The sequence below is a fragment of the Microplitis demolitor genome, chromosome 4, assembly GCF_026212275.2.
Source record: "Microplitis demolitor isolate Queensland-Clemson2020A chromosome 4, iyMicDemo2.1a, whole genome shotgun sequence".
Classification (NCBI taxonomy): Eukaryota; Metazoa; Arthropoda; class Insecta; order Hymenoptera; family Braconidae; genus Microplitis; species Microplitis demolitor.
In genome coordinates, this window is record NC_068548.1 from 21630143 (window position 1) to 21648841 (window position 18699).

At 29.4% G+C, this 18699-nt stretch overlaps 2 protein-coding genes across 3 annotated transcripts in view; one reads left to right on the top strand and one right to left on the bottom strand.

Moving 5' to 3' along the window:
- Positions 1-10702, bottom strand: part of LOC103577479 (inhibitory POU protein) — a 29336-nt gene extending 18634 nt beyond the window's left edge. Inside the window, exon 1 of the mRNA XM_053738732.1 lies at positions 10535-10702. Within this exon, the coding sequence (XP_053594707.1) occupies positions 10535-10702 (168 nt within the window). The remainder of the gene's footprint in view (positions 1-10534) is intronic.
- LOC103577482 (axotactin) overlaps positions 1-18699 on the top strand; it is a 95013-nt gene that overhangs the window by 26950 nt on the left and 49364 nt on the right. Inside the window, exon 1 of one of the 2 annotated variants that reach the window (XM_008558132.2) lies at positions 10629-10689. The exons of the other annotated variant lie outside the window; for it this stretch is intronic. The gene's annotated coding sequence lies outside the window, so the exon portion shown is untranslated. Of the gene's footprint in view, positions 1-10628; positions 10690-18699 lie in introns of those variants that run through there. 2 annotated transcript variants of the gene reach the window in all.

Genomic DNA, 18699 nt, shown 5'->3' on the forward strand with positions numbered 1-18699 from the left:
TTTTCAAGAGCTTTTGAAAAAAAATTTTGACATGTTCTGAATATAAGTAAGTAAATAAAATTTAGTCTATTGTGTCTATTAAATTAATTGTTTATGTTTGAAGTAATATAAGATTTAAATCAAATAAAGAATACGTATACTTTATTCGTATTATTATGTACTCAATATAATAGATTGATAAGATATTGTCGATTTGAGTTTAAACTCAAGATACAAGTGGAATGCATGCTTACTCATCCATCCGGAAGACAATGTAAATGTAAACTGTGTGACAGGTTAGTCGCGTGGCAAAAATAATACAATGAGTATAGGGGACACAGCACGTGCCGGTAACACCCCAATTGTCGAAATTCGAGAGATAGACGACACTATCAGCAACCACATCTACACTAGCATGTGTATGGATATTAAGGTTATTTGAATACACACATCATCTATAGAATGTATATATTATATTCATATATGTGTATTTTATAGATGTATAGATGTATAGATATATAGATATATAGATATGTAGAAGGTAAAAGGGAAAGGTTACATCCTTAGGATTGCTAGAGCTTTACTTTCTATCATCATGACAAAAAGGGCAGCTCACTCCAGCTCAACTCAACTCAACTCAACTCTCTTATGCGGGATCCCTGCGGGATCCAAACGAGCATTAACAAAATTGAAACGTCGATTTGTCCGCGGTGATCGTAACCCGACATGACGATAATTTTATTAAGGGATCTCTCGTCGGGGAAACAGCTAGACGTCTCAGAGGACAAGATAAAGCCAATTTCTAACAATCTTTGATTCCTTCAAAGTCACTACTGTTCAATGATACTGTTATCTCAATTTTTTCAGTTGTACTTGTTGTATACACTGGAAAAATTTTCGGAGTGAACGCGGATTAAATTCGGAGTGAATATGGAGCAGATCATTGTTTATTTATTTATCCAAATCACTCCGAATTTACTCCTGATTTTTTACAGTGTAGGGGAGAACCAGATAAAAATTTGTATTACGAAAAAAATTTATTTTATTATCCTTATTAATTTGGATATTTTACTTTTGATAGTTAAAAAAAAAAAAATTAAATTTTTAGCAGTCGTGAAAATTCTTTTTAAATTTGGGTGACATGAGTTAGCATTAAAAACTTTTTTTTTTTTTTTTCAATCACTGAAAAATATTACTCGCACTACGAGTTGAAGTAAAAGCATAAAAAAAAAAACAAATTTACTTCCGTTTCAGTGAAACAAATAATTTCTTCAAATTAAAATTTTCCATAAAAATTATTAATCAATAAAATTAATAAACTTATATAATAAAAATATTTATCATCGAACCAACTGATTCGAAATTTAAAACAAGCACTTTCGCTGTTGTCAAATCGACCCATTATATACATACCAAGCTAGTGATATTTTGATATCGAGACTGCGCCGTTGATACGCTAGACTTCGATCGTTTAAACTCAGCACATATATACATATATACATGTTCATATTATGTAGTATAGCATAGAAGTAGACTTTACTTGACATATACCCGCTATCTATCTTTTTACTTTTCATATATATAAATATATAAATAAATATATTTACACATGTATACCTGCATCCACTTGGACATACACACATACATGTGTATTTACGTACTTGTCATATATATACATATATAAATATATCTGATCTGGTTGTTATATACACAAATGACATAAACACAAACGGATTACCTCGGACGCGTGCCTATTTGAAGAGTGACACACATCCCGTAGGTTTGATGTGTTTGTCCAATGCCACCCTGTCCACCTCTGCACACGCACCAGCCAAACAGGTGTACACACTACATACTACACATTGCACACTACACTCTATCTATCTATCTCTTTTCACATGTATATACACATATTTTTTTTAATCTTTTTAAGACCTACTACTAACCAACTACCATGAGGGACCACCATCACGATACTAATCGGAAGGACGAATAACATATGGTCATAATAATAGACTCTTGATTTTCACAAGGGCCACTTGTCTACTGCTACACACTTTACTACATTACTTCAAAAACCTGTGATTGCTATTACGAACCCTCACATTTTTTTTACTTCGTCATACATTTTCCTTATGTTGCCTCTATAGTTCAATTTTTTTTTTTTTTTAATTATTCATAATAATAAACTTCCATTGATTAATTGATGTAATTAAATTTATTTTAATAATTTTTAAATTTCCCGCTATGAAAACTTAAAATTTAAAAAAAAAAATAAAAGTTAGTCCATGTGTGTGTGTGGAAGGGGGATGGAGATGTGTGGGCAATCGAAAGAGCTCACCTAGACCTGGAACTGATTGAATTTCGAAGTCGATCGGTCGAGTAGTTTACAATTTATACGAAAAATCATTTTTTTTTTTGGTTTTTGTTGCATAACTTGTAAATCGCTCGACTGATTTGTTTGTAAGTTGATCAAATCTAAGTCTTGATAATCCTCTTTTGATTGCCGCAGATTGGCAGATATGATTCCGAAGATATCATTACACAAAAATGACTTTTTTTTTGGTCCAGCAGTTTTTTGAGCTTCAAAAATTTACCTAAAGCTCTCTGAGTTCAAAACCAGCGGGAAGTTTTGGACCACAATTCAAATTTTTTTTTTTTTTTTTTAGAAAATCTGCTCATACTATTAATTAATAAATATTTGAAAATAACTATAGTATATTTTACTGAGGCTAAAATTTATTAAAGATTAAATTATAATTTAATTATAAAAATTTTCACTCAAATTATTTTTAATTATAGAAAAAAATAATTTCCTCGATGTTATTTATAAATTATTTATTGGAATTTTATTAAACCGAAATTGATTAACGTCATTTTAATTAACTGCTCATATTGCTGAGTAAAATAAAAAAATTAATTTTTAAATGACGAATTAATAACAGGTTGGTAATAAAATAATAATTATTGGCACAAACAATAAATATGAATAAATAATAATGATAAACGAGTCAGAAATGAAGGAAAAGTATAATGAGAATAATAAAAAAACCAATAAACACTAAAAATATATTTATGAGATTATATTGTCTCTAATATATATTTAAAGTCATAATAATAATATTAATTAATAAAAATAAAAAAAGTGTATTAATAAAATAGTATGAATCTATTAAAATTATCATCGTTGATTATTAGATAAATTAAGCATCAAATAGGAAAATAAATTATTCACTGGTCGTAATTAATTTTCAATAAACAGTAACGTGATAATTATTAAAAGTAAATAACAAAATAATAGTTAAATATTAAATTTATTGGTGTAACTTAATAATGGTCCCTTTCTTGCTGGCTAAATATTCACAGACTTTTTATAGGAGGGGCACTTGCACTGGCTGGTTTTACCACGTAGGTATGATGGAGTAGGGTCGCGTATTATAAGGGAAGATCGTAAGTATTATTGTAATTATACACTTGGGTTTATTTCCGGTGTAACTTACCCCTAGAGAATTAGTATGAAAGAGATATAAAAGCCAAGTGAAATGGTCAGGGACTTATAACTGATAAAATATGAAAAATATAACGAAAATTTTAAATATTTATAATTTTAAGAAGCATTAAATCAAGTTGCAGCCGGAACTCACATTTATACCTTTCCTCACCCATTATTATTACTTACTTTTTATTTTTAAATTCATTTTTTTTATTTTATGTTCAAGAGAACTTGGGGAGAGATAAGACCCCATTTTTGAGAAAAATTTTTTTCTTTGTTTGAAGTTTTTAGTTACCATATTTAAGGAAATGGGGAAAATTGAAAACCATGCAGAAAATAAAATGTCGACTGAAAGTAAATTTATTCAAGAAAATTTTTGGAAAACCAAAGACGAATTTTCTTGGCTCGGAAAATCTCGACTTGATTCCCGAAAAGGTCTTCCTAAATATTTTCTTAAGATAACTTTTTTTTCTGTGCATAGACAGTGCAGCTGCTCGAAAAAAATTTTTTTTCAATGTGAGATTTTAAATATTTTTTTGGTTTACAAGAAATTTGAATAAAACATTAGTCCATTTTATTCAAATACTGTTTCAATTTTCCTTCATTTAAAATCATATCTCGAGTAACAAAAGCTTCGATTTATTTTTTTTTGGTCTTTAAGGCTCAGAGTGATCATATTGCCCAAGGTGGCCTAATTACCCCACCTACCCCTAATGACCGAATAAAATTTTTGAATAAAATATTCCTTTAGGTTCCGCTTCACAATTTTATTTTTTTAATTTAATTGTAAAAAAAAAAAAAAAAAAACAAAAAAAATTATCAGCAGATTTATAAGGTTACTTGAAGTTTAATTAATTAAAACTTTTAATTTTATTTCACTATAAACTCATAAGTTTATATTTTATATTTTATATAAAAAATGGGTGGAAAAGAAAGTTTACGATTTAAAATTACCACAAAGGGAGGATTGAAAAAAAATTTAATTAATAGATTGGAGAAAGAAAAATAAGTAAATTTAAAAACGATAAAAACTTATTAAGGAGTACTTAATATAAAAAAAAAAAAAAAAAAAAAAAAAATTAGAATTTTACGAAAAAGTGTTGCGTGACTAAACTAATTTCACCCCTTCGTCCAAGTTTCCTTTACCACACACTTGTCATCATCATTTCAACCACTTTGTCTCAACATTTTTATTCCAACCACTTGTATACTCCCCTAAACCCTAAAGTAGTCCCTTCCTATTCCACTTAGTTCACAATTCTCAAATTAGTAGAGAATTCTCTAATAATATTTCCGAAATAAAACTCATTTGTCTCGATCGTGACACACGCAACGAGTGACAACCTTTTTTTTCTATACCAATGCACATTAAATTATTTTTTTTATTGTCACTGATTCTGCTCATCCGTGTTATTGTCTAATAATGTGAATTGTTATTACGAAAGTAACATATTGATTAAAATTTTTTATTTTTATACTCGAGTAATTTACTTAATTAAAAGTGTACTATGTTAAAATATGTTGACATTGTGACATTAACATTAAAATTTATTTATATGATTAAATTCAAAATTATGTTATAAAGGTTGTCTAGATAAGACCGGAAACACAATTTAATTACAATGACAAAGTTTATATGTCGTTTGCTGAAAATGTCAAATTATTTAGTTTCATTCTAGTGAAATTCAATTTATATTCTTCTTCACTCCTTCAGTATTTCAGTATTCGGTTACTAACTTTTATCAATAGACAGAGCAAGAGTAAATTTAAATTTCAAAATAAATATACCGTAAAAAATTGGGAGTGAATTTGAATTTTATTTAACTCCGAATTTACTCAAATTCAAAATTTCAATGTCAAATTGAACTTCCCTTCGTCATCCACAAGAATAATCGGAATTTTATTTAACTTGAATTTAAAAAAAAAATTTTAATACTCCCTAACTATTACACTAATCCTGCTCGTCTTCAAACCCGACCAAGATATTTGTTTAGAAATTAAATGTAACACAAAACTTATTACAGCTAAAATTTCTGACATGTGCGTTACGAGAATTAAAAATTTGAATTTAAGCGCCACATAATTTAAAAAATATAATTTACTAAAATCGCGGGGTAAAGACAAGCTTTTAGTGGGTTACTAAAAAATTATCTCAGTCGCCAATAAAAAAAATACGACATTTAAAAAATCCCTCCATATATTTATGGACTGTAAAAATTTTAATAATTATGAGACTCAGTTTTCAAAATTTTTTTTTTAGTGTCGTAATTAGACATCTGTTTTTAACCAGAAATTTTTTCTTGGTCTTGATCTTGACATTTCATCTCAAAATTAGGTAATAAAATTTGAATATATATATATATATATATATATATAAATATAAGAAAGTTGGTTGACAAAAATACTTAAACAAGGATCCAAGCCGTAGATCTTTTATTTGCGTGTACTGTCTTACCATTATTTTCAATTCGAGCAAATTAACGCTACTATTCCTAGCGTCCCCGTAAAGGACAATAAATAAGGGAAAAGCGAGTAGTAAATATAAATCAGGAGTGATTGGATGTAAGTGGGGAGCGTTATGTGTCCCCAGTGCCCCGTGTGCGGAGTCGATCCGTGGGTATTTCTATGCCCCCGAGTAGTATCTAATACTAGACAGTATAGAATAATACTAGAGTTGGTTGCCTTCGCTTAGTGATCGCTGTTGTTATGCTGCACGCTATACTCTTTCCCCTCAAAGTCTTTTACTCCGTCAATTCTTTTATACTTCTATATATACACTGCCTATCTATCGACTGTCGAGTAGAGAACCCACTCAGCGGTCAGACAACTGAATTTTATTCAACATTTATCACCACCGCCATGTAAATTGCATTGTTATTTTATCTATTTATCATTTAAATTCTCACATTACTTTCATAACAAATCTACTCGATACTCATACATTTTAAATTATTATTTTTACTTTTAATTTTAAATTTATTTATTTCATTATTTTTAAAGACCTCGGAGATCAATACTGTGTAATAATTTTTTTTTACCCATATGGTGTATTGTAATCATTCAAACTAAAAACACCTGTACAAGGGGTTTATACGAATGCTTTAGTAAGATATCGATTATGCAATCTTGCAACCACATATTCTCGTCATTTCCCAATGACACCCTCTTTTCAAACGCATGTGAAAACAAGAATATATATTTATACATACATACATATTATTTTGGCATACTTAGGTATATATCTACATAGATATTAAACTGACAATATATTTTTTGTAGTTTATGATCATGTATTATTGTTTTTTTTTTTTTTTAATGCATCACGTCGTCGTTCTCAGTAGAAAATTTCAAAACTCAATTTCGTAAATTATATGCTGTAAAAAATTGGGAGTGAATTCGAAGTGATTACGGAGTTCCGGAGTTTAAAAAAAAAATCAATCTGTATGAGGAGTGAATTTCACTCCGAACCGGATTTTCAATGCTAATTTGAAATTCCTTTCGGAGTGAATTTCACATTTACTTCATGATTCTGAAGTTAGTAGACAATTGAAAATTTTGTGATCTTTTTTTTAACCAATCAAAAGCAAAAAAAAATAAAACTAAAAATATGCACATATGGAAAATTTAAAAAACTGGATATGTAATTTTTTCAAATATTTTTTTTTTTATAATTAATCATTTTGGGAAAAATCAAAAAGTTATAAGACGTCGGCTAACTTCAGTATCATATTTTTTTCGCATTCACTCCCCTAATTTTTTATAGTGTACAGAAAAACAGTAAAAGAAATCACTTTTTCAGCTAAAAAAAATATTTAAATATTGAATCGTGTACTTCTAAAACTGTACACGATTTTAGTTCAATTACATTAAATGAACTTCCAATGAGTATTCAATATAAAAAAAAAATAAAAATAGTTTTTCACTAAAAATTTCCAGTGTCCCATTTTACCTCTACTCATATGCACTCTAAAAGTCGTAATGTTAAAAATTGAAAATTTATTTCTATCACAAAATTTTTTACCTGACCGTTGTACCCCAGTCTTCCCAAATTAAATAAATACATTAATTAATAAAAAAAATATTTCCAAATATTTTTCCACTAACAATAGCAAAAATGATAGATTTTTTTTTAAAATCTTATATCTAATATATTTAGCTGTCGATATTCAATGATTGTAAAATTGCGACAATAATTCCATCGAGTAAATGCATGAATAATTAATAGAGAATTCATAAATATTAAATGTGATAGCTGCATTAATTTTTATGAATAATTACAATAATATTGATAACAATAATAATAACAATTCAGTCAGTCTTCAGCAGACGACATATTTCTATATTTATATCCCGTACAAGCCAATAAAGTTTTATGTAGTCGCACATATATGAGTATTAGTAAATAAAATATCAGCAGTAGTGATAATATGTATGATTCATGGAACAATTAATTGATAATATGTAAATTAAATGTTGAAGTTTAAAACTGATATGAATTAATAATGGATTCGTGAAATATGTAGGCATAATATAAATATCTAAAAAAAGATAACTTTTACTCTCAATTCGATTTCCGATATTTTTCTATAACACTGTGTTTATCTTATTAATAAATTCTGGAAGCGAATTTAGTGTAACAGGTATCAGTTTGCAATAATGATGAAAGATGAGGGAGAAAGAAGAAACGATTAAGTCACAGATCGTGTCTTATTGAGTGAGTGCACATGGAATAGCTGCGTAATCTCATCTTGCGACTCGACGAGCTACTGACGGTTTTTATCCCATTACGACGCATGAATAAACTAAAGACTTTGTGGTTTAAACCACAACACTGGGGGAAGACCAACTGCTAAATCCCTTACTATATATATCTACTATCGTCATTTTTAATTTTCATATTTACGTTTTTTCTTATCATATTTTTTGATCATTTGAATTTTCAGCTTTTAAAAAATTGACATTTTTTACTTTTGCACTGAAAAAATTTTTACTGATTTCGGAGTGAACTGAAATTTACTTAAATTCGAGTTCACTCCAAATTAGAGTTTCCATATTGAAATAAACTTCTCTTCGTAGTGAATTTTACTCCAAAGGAATCAAATAAATAAATAGTCATCCGTTCTGTATTCACTCCAAATTTAATTCAGGTTCACTCTGCTTGTTTTTTTTTTTTACAGTGTGAGTCATTAATTTTTTTTATGAATCTGCGGTGAAATAGAATATTTTCAAAATGCATTTTATCTAAATTTTTCGATTTTTTTTATCGGAAATTATTGATGACGTACTAGTTCATAAATACTTATTTTTATATTCAAAAAAATTTTTCGTAAAATTAATTACCAAAATTTAATTAAAATTTTTTTAAGCAAAAAAAAAAATTAATACAAGTTGAAAATTCAGATAAATGTAAATACTTATAAATAATAAATTTCGTAAATTATATTCCACTTAATGAAGGTGAGTCTGCAAACTTTTAAATATAGAACAAAAACACGGTTAAATACCTACAGTAGTAGTTAACTTGATTTACGACTGTCCTAATTCTCATAAACAGTTTAAATAAATAAATACAAGTCTAAACGGCATCAATATTAACCACCGATCTAATTATTTTTTCATACAAAAACAAAAACTTTTAAAATAAAACTTCTCAGAACAAATCGTTAAATTTTCGCTTCCAATTCTTCTGATTTCGTATTGAAAATAAATAGTTAATTAACCATCAATTAATTAACCAAACAATAACATGCACACCAATGTTTCCAATAGTTGTGTGGAAAAAAAAAATTTTGATCTCCTGTCATAAACAGGAAATAAAACTTAGCGCAGTTTAAAACTTTATCTGCTGATACCGACGGAATATTGTCTTCTAACTTCCACAGTTCATATTGTAGTGTAGTGGTTTTTAACTGACGATAAAAATAATTCAATTGTCTTCAATTATGAACTTCCACATTACTTGTTTTTTATTTTTTTCTATATATAAAAAACTTCACAACCTATTATATATATTTTTATACTTCAACTTTTTAAAATCAATGCGGAAAACATCAATAAAATTAATTATTTATTTCCAGCAACCCTCAACAAAAAAAAATGATAAATCTGTCAACTAAACCGTGGTTACTTGAAAAATAACCGGATGTTAGTGATAAGCAAAATTTTTTCGGACAAACTATGAAAGTTAATCAATCAGTTGCATTAATGATTCAGAAAATCCTACATTATAAAAAACTGGGGTATCCAGGCGGTGTAGGTATGAAAATTTTCAGTGTTAAATTTCAACACCGAAAAAGTGTTAAAGTGTAAAAAGTGTTAAAGTGTTCCTCGGTGTTGGAAATATTTTAATTTGTAAATATTTTTATTTACTCGATTACTGCAGTAAGTATTTTTATTAATTAATTAAATTATTGGTGATTGAAATAGCAGTCGTAAAATTTTGTAATTTTCAAAATAAATTTTGTACAACATAAATAATTATTTAAATAAGTACATAGCAAAATTTAAATTTCCTTCAGAAAATATTCATTAAATTTTTTTATATTTACTGCATTTTTTTTCTTATTTTCTATACGTGGATTTTTTTACACCAATTAAACACCACCTACACCGGTGTTATTTTATTGTAACATCGCATGTGTTGAATTATTTCAATTTTTAACACCAATTTTACAGTGTGAACTGTAACAAAATTTTGGTGTGAAATATCAAGCGGTGTACTTTTAACATGGCATGAGTTTACCTTCACACCATTTGGTGTTATTACCTCAAATATTATCCGAGAGTATAATTTATTTTTAAAAAATTAAATTCCTAGTGTCAAAGTAATCGAGAGTTTCAAACAAAGAACTCATATATTTACACCATTGATGGTGTGACCGTTCTAATGCACACCGTCAAAAATTAACACCATGCGTCGTGTAACTTTCACAGCAGCAATGTTGAAAATTTTACCACCGAATTTTCACATCACGTCGCGGAAAAAATTTTTTACAGTGCAATATTTGTAACCCAATTTGTTACAATTAAAATGAGAAGATATGAAAACATTGTGAATCTTACCCCAGGATTTGGCATACATCGTCTCGGCGGCGGTGGAGGCGGCATAGTATCTGGCCCCGAGCGATAAGACGGCGGCGAATATCTTCCAGATGGAAAACACCCAGGCGCGGAAATAGGTGTCCCATGAAGACCCTTACTTCCCATCATCTTGTCAGGTGAGTACATCATTTTCACAGCTATCACTTGTCAACACTTGTCTCTTAAAACAATATTATATATTATACTTGTTATTAAATCTTAATAAATCACCGTTGGAATGTTCCAACTACAAATCATTCAACGCATACTCGTCTTTCACTTTTACTTTTTTGTTTATGTTTTATTTAATCCTGTGTTAACAAAAAAATCACAGTAACTTATTATCAATATATACATATATATTATTATAACACATACATATATAAATATATGTATTTTTGTTATCAACACAAACTCAAAATTATGTCATTATTAAGCTGGTTAACCCAGCTACGAAAATTTATCTTCATTTTCATTTGATCGTTAACGCATGTGTTTATAATTAATAAATACATTATTGCTATTAATTACACATTTCATTAAAATTTTATTTTATTTTTTTTTTACACTTAAACAGTTTAATTAAATCACTAATTTATTATTACACTTAATCATTTTTTTATTCCACAAAATAAACACCGTCTATTTAAAATATTAATTACATTAATAATAATAAAAAAAAAATTATTAACAATAATAATAAAAATAATAATAATAATAAAATAAATTAATCCAGGAAAAAATAGATCACAATTGAAAGATAAAAGATTCGTTGAATATTTGTGATCGACTGTTTAGCGGGAGTACGCGACATGTTCTGCGGATAAACCGGCTTCCACCATGCTTCTATCATCCAGCGGGGAGTTGGACACTCTGGGGGTTTGGTGCTTTCGATATAGACTACAACCGCCGTGTTTTAGCCCCATCAAGTTCCAGTGGCAGTTGAATTGCGCGCACTCGCGAGGCCACCAGAGAGTGGCGGATACCGTCTATCACATCCCCCGCTATTTTATCTCGGTGTAAGTGGACCTGGTGTGTTGGTGTGTCCTCGCGGATTTAAGGAACCAGTGCGCCTGCTCAATGACGTTGGTAGAGACTGCCAAGTCCCGGGTGTCTGACAGAGACGGCGATGCTGCTACCTCGTACCGAGGGATTCTACAGGGTGTGTACATGCACAAGTGTGCTATCTCGCTGAGAGATAAAGGACAGACTGATGAGCACGAAGCTCGGGGTGAGAGTGAGAGAGACGTTGGTATTGAGGGTGAAATGTGTACAGTGTGTTGTAGTCGGCAGAGTATAGGAGCAGTAGGGGATGAAATGTGAGCACAAAGGGGTGAAAACACATCGCACTGGGGCGGAGCTTTGTATTATTTTACGCCTGCGCCCTTGTTTCCAATATCGGCCATCTTGGAACCCTCCCGCAGTAACACACTATAACACACTTTTCTACATAGCTTTTCCGCCACTCTTGCTTTACTTGCAACACCACTTGCTATCTGTGTGCCCAACTTTTGCGTATATGCTTCTCGACCGCTACCCGCAACCACTGTCCGCTTGTTTTTATTCCTTCTCATCCTTTACATCCTCTTCGTTTTAGATTCTGCAACCGACGCACTTTTAAAAACTTTTAAACATTTTTTTTTATTTTTACCTCTTCCTTTTATTTATTAACAGATGTAAACTACGCAAAAAAGTATTTTTAAAATTTTTATAATTTTTTTTGGCTCAAAATAATAAAAAATAAAAACAAGAAATAGAAACGTGACAGGCAGAGATTTGTGTGACCGAATTCTCAATGAATTATTAATTCGCTGAGGTACCCTTCTTTCCGGCTTTTTCCTTCTTTCGTATTTTTTTATTTTTCTTTTTATACTTAGTTTTTTTCTTTTATTTTTTGTTTGCTATCTCGAGTAAGTCGATGTGTGATTTTTTTCTGGACAAGGGTAGCCACAAATGTAATCGATCGACGACATGTTACTTTATTTATTTATGTATATATTTTTTTAAAAAATTTAAATTATTCAGTATTTAGATATTAAATTCAAAAAAAATAATTCTTGAAGGTCATGCGGGACAGTATTATATGGAGGTTATACAGCAAAGTGTAGAGAAAAAGGTATAAAGAGGAGGTGAAGAGAAGAAGGGTACAGTGGTTGGCTCGTTTTCCGAGGGATGTTGGCCGGAAGGTTCCCGCGAGGCCCGTGTTATCGCCTCGGCAGGATGACCAGCAACCCGCGTTATCAAATATTAAACCTACTTGCACCGGGCCGTCTCTATCCTCCTAACTATATCTCCAAGTCTCTTCCACATTTATATCCCCCCGGTACCCCGTTGGCCTTTGGACGTGCCTAGTTTATGTGCTCTTGCAATGTAATACTGGACTTTGCTGAGACTCCGCCATTGTTTTCCCAAATTAATAAAACTAAAAATATAAAATATTATTTATTTTTAAACAAAAAACAACTAAAATGAAATAAGAAAAAAAAATTGTTTCACTTAGTAATTTAAACATATATTTATCTTGATAAATAGCACTGACGCAAATTTATTTTTCGTATCGAAAAAAAAAAAATTTTAAATTAAATGAAAAAAGAAAAAAATAAAGAGACGGAAATGAAAATGATAATGACATACTCCTCAATCAAGTAAATGAGTATAATCAAAAATACTGGTGGAAAAAATACTACAGGATATAATATATACTCACGTGGATTTAAATGAATAAGGGATTGTATGTGAGAGAGGGTAGAAAACTTGTCGGTTGGAAAAAAAAAAGAAAAACATGTGGGGAAGTTTACAGAATGCAAGTGAGAAAGAGTAAAAAAGAGGGAGAGAGAAAGAGTGAGTAAATGAGCGAGAAAGATAAAGGGGTGCAAAAACCCACCTGGCTTCAGTCGCGACGATCAACCCCCGTAGGTTGACATCCCTCTCTGGTTGCCGCGTGTGACGTAAACACGTGATACTTATTTCCGGGAAAATTAACTATACAGCCTTGTCTCTAATTAGAATTTTGTTTATGTCATATTGTCGTCTGCACAACTCAGTTATACTTTGTAATTCTTTATTTAATAGTTTTTTGTGTAACTCTTTTTCTATACCAGTTGACAATTAATAATCCATGCTATTAAGAAGTGTATATATACATGTATATATTCTTAAATATAATTCCTAGCTTGCGAGTATTCAATTATTAAAAGCTCGAGTAAAGAATATTCATTTAGTCTGCGGCTATTAATTAAAATTTAATTGTAAATAATAAATTATTCTATTGAGTAAAATGATAAAAATATTTTTTTCGCATCACTTGCACGCTGAAAAAATTAAACGCGAATTAAATCGGGAGTGAATGCGAAGGAAAGTTAATTTTAATATTAAAACTCCGAATCGGAATTGAATTAAATCTAGATCACTTAGAAATCACTCCTCCAGGAAAACTCCGATTTATTCCGTATGCGGAATAAATTTTTTTCAGAAACTCCGGAATTTCTGGGCGGAGTGAATTCGAATTTGAATGAAATTCGAACCCACTCCCGGGTTTTTAGAAATTTTATCCAATTGATCCTTTATAAATCAATTAATTGAAATGAAAAAATTTTACCAGAATTGATTTTTCTATTAGAGGCCACACAGCTGAAAAATGACTGGTTTTAAAAAAATATATGAAAGCGAAAAGGTTAATTGTTAAATAAAAGAAAAATAAAAAAGTTGTCAAAGAATTTAAGGATTTGTCAAATAATCTGCAGACTCTTAAATCTGCTAGAGCGTAGCAATGTGCCAGCACCCCAGTTTGACCACCCTGTCGTTGAATTTTTAACGCAACGTCACTCATTGTAACTGGTGATACGAGGGGCGAGCGTCTGTCACGTCGATTAGGTGAGACGACGGATCCTTCTGCTTTCCCTTTTCTCTCCTCCCTCAACCCTCTGTATGATACTTTTATCTTTTACTCTTGCTTTATCTTATACTCCACAACCTAAATGAGATAAACATGTCAGGACGTAGCAGCATGTCTGCGAATTATATATTTGCCTCGACTACAATTTATACAAAGTGACTCTTTTATTGACATCTGAAGTATCGTTTCAAAAGTTTTATAATTACAGCTAAAAGTTTTACATACTTCAATCTTTTTAATAATTTAATCAACATTATTGTTTTTGAATTTATCAACACTTTTTAAAAAGTCTACATTTTTTAAGTATATTTTATTTTTTTATAAATTTTCTTTTGCATAAAAATATTTGAATATTTCTGCAGAAAATGACTGCGCAATATATTACACCAAAAAAAACCCATTGTGAAACTGATAAAATATTTTACTGGAGTCAAATCTATGACATGATAAATTTCAACGATTTATAGCAGTACGATATATATTTTTAAATTTTTGAATTTTTGTTGCTATAACGTCAGATTGATTGAAGTAAAAAAACGTACATACATACACTCGGACATCATTTTGAAATTAGTCAGAATAGCTTCCTAGAACCTCAAAACGTCAAAATCTCTTAGAAATTCGATTTTCAAAAATCGAACTGAAACCAATAACTTCCCGAATTTTTGAAAATTTTAAATTTTTTTAGCGGGAAGTTGAAAAGTTCAAAGTTCCTTTAATAAAATTATTTTACACCTGAGTTTATAAAATTAAGCGGTAAAAAATTTTTGAAAATGGTATTTTGAGAAGCCTTAATTGCTTTTATTTTTAGAACAAATTAAATAATAATTATATGTGTGTGCGCAATACAACTACATGTATATAAATATTTCCCAAAGATCTTTTCCATCTCGTATAAATAACTAGAGGCAGAGTAATATGAAATGTGAGTTAATAGTATGTACATTAAACGCGCCTAGAGCAATAATGCTTGACTTGCTTCTGTTTTTACTTTCATCCATGGAGCCCTTTTGGTAAGCATGTTCAATCAGTTGTCCCAACAGTTGTGTGTAGACGATCTACAATTTTGGTAAACGAACATCAGAGAGCTACATTTGCCCGTCTAATCACAAACTATGACGTCATAGCAACAAAGTTTATCCGAAATTTAAAAATCTTCGCTCTTCTTTATAAGTTTATTGCTCTTACAATTAATTAATAACCCCGTCTGTGGTTTATAAATATAATATACATCATGTATTTAAGATCAAGAAGTATAAATGAATTTAAACATTAAAAAGCGTCATCAGCTAAGACGTCAATAATTTTTTTTGTCCACATTTTAAGAGATTAAAAAGAAATAACGTCAGATTGAGGTTGGAGACCTCAACGTCGTCTGGATGTTACTATTATAATCTCAGACATTCATGCAAGATAATATTTAACAGAATCATTTTGATGGTTTTAATGCTTGATGACTTAAGTTTGAATTGGATATAAGAGATAGATGATGGGAAGTTATCTCTTTCTGTAGATTTATGTACAGAATCCCGCCAGTCTGTTGGACATGTTTAACTATATCTATAAGTTGACTACTGCAGCATTGCAACATCAAAAATATAAAGGAGCAAATGGTGGAAACCCAAACTAGGTCAGACAGTCTCGGTTGGCTAAATTCATATACTACCAATCTCGAGCCAATCCGCCATTTGTTATTCAAACAGAGATAATATTATACTTTGGCTCTCTCACTTACTCCATTTGAATCCTTACTAAATTCCTTTATTCCACTTGTATTTGTGATCTGGTACTTGTAATACCACTTTATTCACTAAAATCGATTTTAACTTTATCTCGATTATCGATTTTATAATTATTAATATTTAATAACTTTAATATAACCAGACTTAATACTTTTATTTTTACATTAATTATTCATTTTAGGTAATTTAATTTTTATACTTTTTTTTATGTTTTTAAATAAATTAGTAATAGAAAATTTTATATATAAGCTTAGATATTCTTGTTAAGGTTACAATTATTAATTAGATAAACAAATTTTGTTTAAAGCTTTTTTTTATTTTTTAAAAAGTTAACTTGCATTACAACCTGGAAAAAATTAGTTTCAGAGAATGGTTCACTCTGATAAATTTCCAAATTTAAGACTGTAGAATTTTGAGTTGACAATTTTTGAATCCGAAAATTTAAAGTTTAATGTGAAATTTTTCGTGTATTTAGTTCTTAGAACGTACGCGCGAAAAAGAAAACAAAAAAAATTAGAGTTTCGTTTAGAAACGCAGTTTCAAATTGAAAAAATGCTTTTAAATGTAATCATAGTAAAGCTGAGCCATGTAGGCCATCTGCAGAAACTGAAATAAAGACATGGAATAATTAGTGATACATGGAGAAAAAATTATAGTAACTGTTCCTAGTACGTTTATGAAATAACCCATACCGTTATGGTAATGATTACTTGGGATTATGGGGTATAGACCCATACTTTCTGGGAAAGTTTCCATAAGTATGGGAGCAATTCCTATCATTATGGTAACAGTTTCCATATCGCATGTGAAAGAATCATGGTAATGATTACCATACTCATAGGAATTGTTCCCATAAGCAAATAGGAACCAGTCCTATGACCACATTGTAACGGTTCCTATAATATTATGGTAACCATTCCCATAATATTATGGTAACCATTCCCATAATATTATGGTAACGATAACTATAATATTATAGTAACCATTACCATAATTCCATAGGAACTATTCCGATACCATATGGGAATTATACCCATAATTATAGGAATGATTACCATAATATATATGGGTGCCGTTCCTATAATCAACATTTCAAAAAAACCGGTTACCATGCAGTATGGGAACTACTCCCATAATATATTGTAACTGTTACCATAATTTTTTCTCCGTGTATTTTCAATAGTTACAGTAATTTGTGATATGATTACTGTCAGTTTTACTATGGCTAAAGTAATCTTCGCATGTATTTAATTCGATTTTCATCAGGTAGCCAACATGGTCCGGTATCACACACAATTTCAGCAAAATCCGTAAATTTTTATTTGAACCTGTGATTTCGTAGTTTTTCATTCAAAATCCCCCGTTACTATGCAAAATTTGAATTGTTCCCATTATCTTTTTTCCATGTGTTTTAAAAGTTTTTTGATCATTTGCATAATTTTCAACTATAATTAATTTTGAATTCCAAAACTGCGATCACTTGAATTCCGATATAAAGAGATTTCAGAACTTTATAAAAAAAAATCCACAAAAATTGTAAACCGACAAAGATCTAGATGAATTCAAAGAAATCTCAGCAAATCTTTTTCCTGTACTCCAAAAAAAAAAAAATAAAGATCTATAAAAAATATTAAAAATTTTCAAAAATATTAAAAACATAATAAAGTGTTGAAAATTGTGTAATATAACTTTTTAATTAAGATTCATATCATTCATCAAAACTAATGATATTATTAAATTTTTAAACACTATTAACAATTCATGATGTTGATTTAATAAAAAGAAATAACAGTTGACATTAGATAACAAGATAATAAAGAATTAATATTTGTCGCGACATTACGGTACCAATATTTGAAAAAAAAAATTTTTCAAAATAAAAATTATATTATAATAACAATATAATATTAATAATTAAAAAGATAATGAAATAATATTATACTTTTAAGAACGGAAATTGAAGAAGATTCGAAAAATAAAGGGTCATAGTAAATTGTACAGAAGTACTTTGAACGATAAGACCAGATTAGCTGCACGCAAAATACTCACTGAAACACGCAATCTCTCTTTTTCTCTGTCTCTTATTCCTTCTTTCTATATATACACACCACCCCCGATTATAAATTAGTTTTTAAGAGTTCTTATTATCATTTCACCATAATAATTAACAATTTACGGTTATATGAATGAATTAACCCAATTTAATTTCTACCAATGCATAATTACACGTCTAGTCGTACCTTCATTTATTAACCAATCACAAATAACCGAGTAAAGTAAAAGGATCTATAAGTCGGGAATAAATTTTGTCAAATACATTCGATATTTATAAATTCATAAATTATTTTTTTTTGTTTTATTCAATGATTTAATCAATATCCTGATGCATACCCATGTTATTTAATTTTTGTTTATGCAAATTTTAATTCCCTCAGTCAATTATTCGACTTATTAAAATTCATACTAATTTAAATAAAAATATTTTATTGAAATACATGAAGAATAATAAT